General features: G+C 32.4%; 1 protein-coding gene across 1 annotated transcript; it reads left to right on the top strand.

The window, feature by feature from the left end:
* The first annotated feature begins 5,881 nt into the window (after window positions 1-5,881).
* Window positions 5,882-7,012, top strand: LOC107916639 (glycine-rich protein 2). Its single transcript, XM_016845953.2, has one exon. The coding sequence runs from the start codon at window positions 6,131-6,133 to the stop codon at window positions 6,653-6,655; it is 525 nt and encodes a 174-aa protein (XP_016701442.1). The 5' UTR covers window positions 5,882-6,130; the 3' UTR covers window positions 6,656-7,012.
* Window positions 7,013-9,386: the final 2,374 nt, after the last annotated feature.

The raw sequence follows: 9,386 nt of genomic DNA on the forward strand, positions 1-9,386 counted from the left end.
AATTTCACTAAGGTCCCCAGCAGCCCATTTCTTTCATTTATTTCACATTTTTACCTCTCAATTTACAAAATTTATAATTTAATCCTGAATAGACATTTTTACTAAAAATCACTTAATTAAACTTGACTATCTAACAACATATATTTATTTTTCATCATCAAACACAAAAATCATCAAGCTATCAACAATGGCAATTCATGAATACATCATCAAATTCAAAAATTTAAGCATGGACTAGCTAGTATTCGAAGCAACGATCTCAAAAACATAAAAATTATCAAAAAGTGAACAAAAACTAACCTTGAATCAAGCTTCCAAAGGTGTCGAATGTTTAAAACTCAACTACGGTTTCTTTCTTTTAACTTTCGGCCATGCAAAAGGATGAACAACATGTTTTATTTGTGTTTTATTTTATTCAACACATATTAATATATTAATTACCATTTTAACCTTATAAATTTAATTAGTAAACCATGTAATACAAGCCCAAAACCGTCCATGCTATCCTTTAATGGCCTAATTTCCTTTTAAGGACCCTACATTATAAAAACAATAGTAATTCGGCACTTTATTTAATAGCTAACTTTTGCATTTTATGCGATTAAGTAATTTTTCTTAAATCGAGCACACAAACAATAAAATTTTCACATGAAATTTTCACACATATCAATTCACATGCTGTAAACATAAAAAATAATATTAAAATATTTTTTGACTAGGATTTGTGGTCCCGAAACCACTGTTTCGAATAGGGTCTAAACTGGGTTGTTACACCCACGGTGACACACTCAATCGAATAAAATCTCGGTTTAATAACTTTTGCAATTGAAGCTTCAACTCTTTCATTTCCTTAGGTGTCATGTGATAAGGCACAATTGACACCGGAGCTACCAGGATAGAGCTCAATACCAAACTCAACTTCTCTATCCGGCGGTAAACTAGGCAACTCCTTACGAAACACATCCGTAAAATCACAGATAGCTCGAATCTCATCCAACCTCAACTCTTTACCATCGACATTCAGGACATAGGCTAGATAAGCTTCGCAACCTTTCTGAACCAACTTCTCGACTCTAAGTGAAGAAATCACATTAGAAAAAAACTCAAACTTCTCTCCAACAACAACAACTTCAGAATCATATGTGCAACACAAAGTCACCATCTTTAGCTCACAATCAACCTTCATCTGGTGCTTGGTCAACCAATCCATCCTAAGGATAACGTCGAACCCCCAAAACAACAATTCTAAAAGATCTACAGGAAACACCTGTCCTTGAACTATCAGAGGACAATGACAATAAACCCGATCCACCACTACACTATCACCTAGAGGGCTCTTAACCATAACACCCAACCTAGATGTCTCTACAAGAATCCCTGACTCTCTAACTACATCACTCAGAATAAATGAACTCATAGAACTCGAATAAAATAAAGTTAAAATAGGAAAAGACTGCAGCATTAAAGTACCCGCGATGACATCTGTGGCCTCTCTAGTCCAGGGCTCTCTAACTACATTAACTCTGACTAGACTCCATTACCACTCTGAGTAGCTTCATGCTGACCAACACCTTTACCACCATTACCTCTGCCATGACCCCTCTCTCAAGCCGGAGCAGGTGTAGCAGTAACAACAACTGTAGTAGGTTGGTCTTAAACCACAATTGCTCTCATCGGGTAATCACTAACATGATGCTCCATCGATTCGTAAACAAGATAAGCACTAGTCATCCTCCAACACTCACCATAATGACGACGACCACAATGCTCACATAACAGTCATGTAACAACTCCCTAATCACCCGCACCAGCTTCAGCTCTCGCGACCTGCCTATCCTGATCTCGGCTTATAGCACCACATCGTCTTAACCTCGCAAAATGACCTCTTTTTCCCTTCCAGAAAAATTCACTAATAGACTTGGACGTCCTCTTAACAATACTCAGCCAAATTTATGTGTGATTAGCTTACTTCAGTAATCATAACCAATTGTTGCTTCGGGCTTTCTTATTCAATCAACTAGTCGATATCCTAGTAAGATCTTCTGATCTTCTACTAAAATAATAAGTCAACAAGTACTGCTTATCTCTTGACCTCACAGTCCATACCGATTCAGTGTTAAGGTGTTCACAGATAGACTATACCAAATTTGGGTTAATTCCTACCTTAATGACTTCTTAAGGTTTTCAGGCCAAGGGTTTAGGTTCTTCTTTTCCTGAACAGCTGATCTACTAAGAGAACCCTACAAAATAGTTAATTTATCATCCCTTCACTTTCTAATCCCTCATAGGAGGATTATTTCCTCACAGATATCATAAAAATATAAACTTGATAGAAAGAGTAGACATGAATAATAATTCAATAGTATAAAGTTTAGAAGAAGCCTAATTTGTATTGAATATAGCGTAGAATCCTCACAGATTTTGATCAAATGCACAAATTTGATTTCTTCCACAAAAGCAAATAACAAAACTAAAATAAACTTAAAGCCTTAGAAGAGAAAAAGACTAAAGACTAAAGACTAAATCTAAGAAAATTATACAATATGAAAGTTGTCCCCTAATATGTGTTAAATGAGCCAATTTATATACTTTAGAGTGGCCGTCATCCTTAACCCTAGGTCAACTGTCGTCCTTGTACTTAATGCTTGATTGTGTGGACCAAAACGCCCCTGGCTCATAATTATTTCTTGTACAGAGGTGATGTCACGAAACACTAGGTCCTATGTTGTGGCATCGAGGGCAGTATGTTGCATTTTCAAGGCGTCTTTAGGGGTGTGCTGCGACATCCTCTGGCTGTGTCGCGACATTGAAGGCAGTCTTAAAATTCATCTATTCTACTATTTTTTTTGCGACATCTAGTGCTCCGTGTTGCAACACAATGATCAATATTTAGTTAGCACGCCTTTTAATGGTCTCTTACACGTTTACAAAGTATATTAGCTCAGCCTTAGGCGACATTCGACCCCTAAGGTCAATAAAAGACTCAAATTACACACTTTATTGAATTTAACTAAAATTGTGAAAATGTAATTAAAACTTAACCAAAATGCTTATATTCAAGCTCCTAAAGTGCGAAAACTAGTTTAATTTGCTCCACCGAATTATGATAGACCACTCTTATACAACAATTCCTCAAAATGAACAAATGTTCTACACTTTAAAAATATTCTCTTGCTCTCTATTGAACACTTCCTATCCATGCAATATTTATGGAACGATTGAGTTATATTCCTAATTCAAAAGAGTGGCATTCTTCAATTTCGAAATAGCCACATCATCTTATCCTTATCAAATAAGTCTTCAAAAATGGAAAGGACTTTTCTTCAGTTCAATCCCTTTAAATGTGCAATCCCTTTAATTAAATTTCTTGAAGGAATATTCACAATATCCTAATACTCGATTTAGTTACAACATATTTTGTTGTTGATGTATATTAAAAAAATGTTTACAAGCAAAGGTCAAAAACTATTAAAACATAAAGTTGTGGTTCATAATGTGGTCGCAATGAAAAACATAATTTATTCTACAACCTAATTACTAACAGTATTGTTTTGGAAATTTGACCTGTTTACTTAAAGAAACTTGGTAACGTTGAAGGTCTTCAAAAGAGTTTTTACTTAACTTTAACTTCTTCAAAATCATTATCTCTTTAAATAAAATAAGTAAATTACAAAAGACTCTTAAAAACATTCTTTGTTTATCAAAATTTTTTTAAAATATAATCTTGAGACTTATCACTCAAAATCCTTTAAAATACATAAGAAAATAATCAAGTAAAACCATATCATAAATAAAGTGAGATGTAGAGCATCTCAATAGAAAGCGAATGGCAACTAAGATTTCATATGAGATGCGCAATTTACACCATAAATTTTATTATCATTCTTCAAATGTTAAAAGATAGTAGATAAAAATGCAAAAAATTTGTTTTTATTTTATTTTATTCTACTTGAGGTCCTATCTAATGTAATGTCTGTCCAATCTGTCACATTTACGTCTCTATTTTTTGGAGTCATTTGTTCTAATCTCAAGATAAAACATCTCTCCAATTGGACTTGATAGACAAAATATTAATCTTTCAATTGATTTGCTAATTTTCAATTAGACTAATGATATGTTTAGGTTCATCTATTAATACAAGTTGTCTTTTTGAATTACGCTTTGACCACATAAAATTGCTTAGTATTAGTTAAATGTTAGATAACTAGTGAGCCCAGATTTGTTTTCATTTTGCTTTGAATGCAAAAACTATTGAGGACAATATACAAATGCATTAATGTAATTTATGAATATTTTTATTAAATTAATTTATTCAAAAAATACAAGTGCACAAAACGAGTATATTACACTTAGGGCACCAAATCCAACACAGTCTATCATCCACTCATGATTAAGATATTTCACACTATAAACGTCACCAGTGAATAAATTCATAAACGAATTTATTCTATTTGGGTCATGTTTGATGTATTGTTAATCTAGTCAGGACCATCTATGTAGCTATCTTTTGAGAGTTATATACTCTGATACCCAAGACAAAACATCTCCCCAATTAGATTTGGTAGATGAAAAATTAGTTTTTTAATCAATTTTCTCAATTCCAATTAAACTAAGGACGTGTTTAGATTATCTATTAATATAAGTTGTCTTTTCGTATCACAATCATGTAATACTGTTTAATATTAGTTAAACATTAGATAATCACTGAGCCAATAATTATTTTCTTTTTACTTTGCATGCAAAAATTATTGTGAACAATATATGAAAATATTAATGATATTGGTGGATTTTTTTAAAACTAATTTATTCGTAAAATTATAACTACATATAAGCAAAATCACTACACTAAAGATATTAGATCTAACATCTTCTTCATTCAATCCCTTTGATTCAATTTGTTGAAGGAATCTTCACAATATCCTAATATTGGATGTAGTTACAACATATTTTGTTGTTGATGTACATAAATAAAAATGACTACAAGCAAAGTTGAAAAACTAATAAAATATCAAGTTGTGGTTCGTAATGCGGTCACAATGAAAAGTACAAGTAGTTACAACCTGACTACTACTAATATTGTTTTAGAAATTTAACCTTTCTATTTAAAGAAACTTATAACATTGAAGGTTTGACTTTTAATTTCTTCAAAATTATTACCTCTTTATATAAAATAAATAAATTACAAAAAAAATTGTAAAAATTTTATTTATCCCATCTTTTTTCTTAAAATATAATTTCAAAAATTATCACGTAAAATCTTGTAAAATATATAAATAAATAATCAAATAAAACCATATCACAAATAAAGTAAGATGTACAAAGCGAATGGTTTACATGAGATGCGCATTTTACACCATAAATTTTATGGTCATTCCTCGAATGTTAAAAGATGGTGATAAAAAAACGAAAAATTGCAATTTTTGTGTTGTATCTGATCATAGAAATTACATTTAAATGGTATAATAATGGTCTTATTGATATTTTGAAGTTTGATTTAAAAGCAAAAAAAAATATGTACTAGTAAAGTTTGAAAAACAGAGCGACCCCATCGAAATGTCCCATCCGCTCAGTATGACTTTCTTTACTCCCCAATTTACCCTTTGACCAGTCGTTTTTCTCTTTCCCAGATTAATTAATTAATTAAATCAGTAATTATGGCAGCTTAATTTCTCCGTGCAGTCCGCGAATAGATAGATAAATACATAAATACGATAGGGTAGGATTATCCTTTAGATCAGATTTTTGTTTTTACTGTGGGGTCCCATCAAAGTAACCCTTCTTTCTCTCTCTCTCATGTCTCCTGACTCTTTCGTAATTTCACATCCCCCCAAAAAAAAAAACTAATTTAGGTTTCCCATCGTATAATCTGACGCTTCATATTCATCCACCTTATCCTTAACTCCTAGCCGTCCGATCCCTTCCTCTGAAACTCCGCCGTCGTTTTGGTTCTAATTAACTTTTCAAGCTGAAGTAGTTATTATTAATTATAATTCTCAAAGGCTGACGTGGCAGTCACACCTTTTGCATTCCTCTGATCTTCAATATAAAGTCCCGACTTCACTGAGACTTAGCTTTTGCACCTCCCTTTTTCATTTCTGTGGTTTGTGAGTGTTGTTTTGGGATTTTGAAGATGGGTGAGAATAGGATGACCGGCAAGGTGAAGTGGTTCGATGACCAAAAGGGGTATGGCTTCATATCCCCTGACGATGGTGGCGACGATTTGTTTGTTCACCAATCTTCCATCCGTTCTGAGGGTTTCCGTAGTCTTGCTGATGGTGAAGAGGTCGAGTACGTTGTCGAGTCTTCTGAAGGTCGCCCCAAGGCTGTTGAGGTCACTGGCCCTAACGGCAACCCTGTTCGTGGATCCTCCAGATCCGGACGCGGCGGCGGCGGTGGTGGCGGTTATGGCGGTGGATCCGGTGGTTATGGTGGAGGGGGAAGGAGAGGCGGTTATGGTGGAGGAGGCGGTGGTGGTGCTGGTGGAGGCGCCGGATGTTATAAGTGTGGTGAGATGGGCCATTTAGCAAGGGAATGTGGGCAGGGTGGCGGTGGAGGCAGATATGGCGGTGGAGGAGGCGGAGGCGGAGGCGGCGGTGCTTGTTACAACTGTGGAGGCTCTGGGCATTTCGCTAGGGAGTGTCCCAATAGTATTTGATAATTTGAGGAGGGATTCAAATGTGTCATTCACATCATCTACAATCCATCGTTTTTTCCTCTTCTGCTACTGTTTCTGTCGGTTTCGTTTTTATCGTATGGTTTGCTTTTTATGTTTTCCTTTTCCAGTTTATGCAGGACGGTTTCTCTTAGTCAGTTTGCTGTTTTGTCTTTTTTGATTTTGAAGTTGGCAAATGGTTGTAATGGGTGCTTTCGTAGTAGTCTTACAGTGAGGGTGGACATTAGTGTCGATGGGAAAACAACAATGAAGAAGAAAATGACGTTAAAACTCACTGTCATCAAGTGTTTATATCGATATCATATAAATACAAACTGATGTATGATGGTTTGGTTTCAATCCTTTTTCTTTTTAATTTCAGTACGCTTTCATGAATTTCTTTATATAATGCCTCAATTGTTCGCTGTGATTTGTTTTGGTTCCATTCTGGTTGTAATGTGCCTTGAACCTGAAATTTGTGTTAATATGATTGGACCATAATTTACAACATTTTGACATTTTTAGCATGGTGCCCTTTGTTTCAAGGTTTCTTTTGTTTGTTTATATTCTTAGATGGGTAGGGACTCCTACTGATTTTTCTTTATGCTATTTGATGAAAAGGATTGGGATTTGGGACTCATTGGTGAATAATGCAACATAAACTTCCCCGATTATGTGCTGCTGCCTTGCATTTTTTAATCACAAGTGGTCCATTTTTCCATCTCTCTCTGCATTAACCCTTTTCTTGGTTTAATCATGATGGGTACTCTGTTCTCTAGTAAAAATTTTAAGAGAACAATGGGAGGCACTTTGATAGGACTGCAAGAATGGTTGTATACCTCTTTGTTGCTATTCAGTTTAGAAACATGCATTATTCGGTCTGCCGATCAAACCGATCAACTCGAAGATGTGCCGGTTTTGTCGGTTCTCCACTTAAAGTCGGTCGATTTTGGTTCCATAAAAAGAGGAAGTCTGTTTGCCGAACGGAGCGATTTCTCTCCCTAGTCTTCTTCAAGGATTTATATTTCACATCATGATTTGTTTGGCTTTTTAATTTTTCAGATAAGTCATTTTTGCCTTTTTAATTTAATTTTTCATTTTTTATATTTTCACAATTAAAACTTATTAAAAGAATATATTTTTAAAATTTTAAAAAATTAATTAAATATTGATGTCTTATTACGTCATAATATATATGTATTTTACATCACTAAAGTTAATTTTTGTTTGGGATGGTTTGAAGGCTAAAATAAATTTTTTGCATAGTTGAAATAGAAAGAAATCACTAAAAGTTTTCCCTCCCTTTCAATGAAACTTAGAGCTAGTTCAATATTGTTTTCGAGAAGTATAATTAGATATGAAGTTAATAAGTAATAAATAAGTATTTAAATAATCTTAAATTAGTTAAGAATATAGAAAATATTTTATTATAATTTGTTAATATTTTTACATATAAAAATTAAATTTTAAATAAATTTTAAATATTTTTAAGTAATTAATCAGAGAAGCGAAGGTATGATGTGTTGATTAAACTGTCAAAATAATTTTTAGAAGGAAAAAAACTATAAGTTTTAACTTTTCCGTTTGGAAAAAAAATGTTTTTGAAAAATCAATTTTTCTTTTCAAAAATTACTTATTTAACATTTTACATCAAAAATATTTTTATGTTAAAAAAACACTATTAAATACAACCTTAATATTTTTGGATTTTAGTCTACAAAGGTCGAGAATATGCTCAAATTTAAGCATCACATTCTTTTTATTTCATTAAGTTTGGTTAATTTTCTAATCTAATATATTAAAAATATAATGCTCAGATCAGACTTCCTTTTCACGGTTGGAAGTAGGTTAGGGATGGATAAAATTGTTGGTTCATTTGAACTTTGCATGGGTCCTTGCGTAAAGTTTCCGTAATACCAAAAGGCCCAAAGTTCAATTATTTTGAGGAATATTTAAATCCTAATATTAGTTTTTTTTTATCATTTTATAGGTAAAGAGGACTCACTTTTGTACTCAAATTCATCTATATTATTATTTAAAATTTTAATTAAATTAGTGTTACAAGTTAATTAAATATAATTTCATGAAAAAATGATAAAATGATAAAAAAAATAATAATTTAAATGATAAAATGATAAAAGAATAATTTAAAGTGTTACTATAAATAATTGAGGATATGATTGAAAGGTAATTTAATATGCTTGGCAAGCAAGCATTGCGCCTTATTACTCACCCAGATACTCCTTAATTGTGTATTAATTCTTTCGGGAAAAATTACTATGAAAATTAATTTCAAAGAATTTTGAGAGAGAAAAACTAAAAAGGCAAAATAAAAAAGAATCAACTTTGGTAAATTTAACATATTATGTTGAGGCAAGTTACGAAGAAACAATTTGAATGGAATTTGATAGCGTTTACTATCATTTGAATGAAGCAAAACTTGTCATATTCAGTAATTATAATTTATTGAAATAAAATTTTTAGGTTATTAACTATATTGATATTTATGAATAAATGGAAGCTCATATATAAAAATCAATTGGTTGGGTTCAAAAATTAGAGCGGAGTGCATTAAATTAATACAAGCCTTGAATTATGGAAATTTATTCAGATGGAGGAGTTATTCTTCTAGAAAACTGAATTTCCATCATATTGTGATTTATTGGACTTTATTAGTGTATTGCCTTTGTTATTTCATAGTTGCTAATTTTAAGAAGTTGTTTTGTATTCAATC

The sequence above is a fragment of the Gossypium hirsutum genome, chromosome A01 (genome assembly GCF_007990345.1).
Source record: "Gossypium hirsutum isolate 1008001.06 chromosome A01, Gossypium_hirsutum_v2.1, whole genome shotgun sequence".
Lineage (NCBI taxonomy): Eukaryota > Viridiplantae > Streptophyta > Magnoliopsida > Malvales > Malvaceae > Gossypium > Gossypium hirsutum.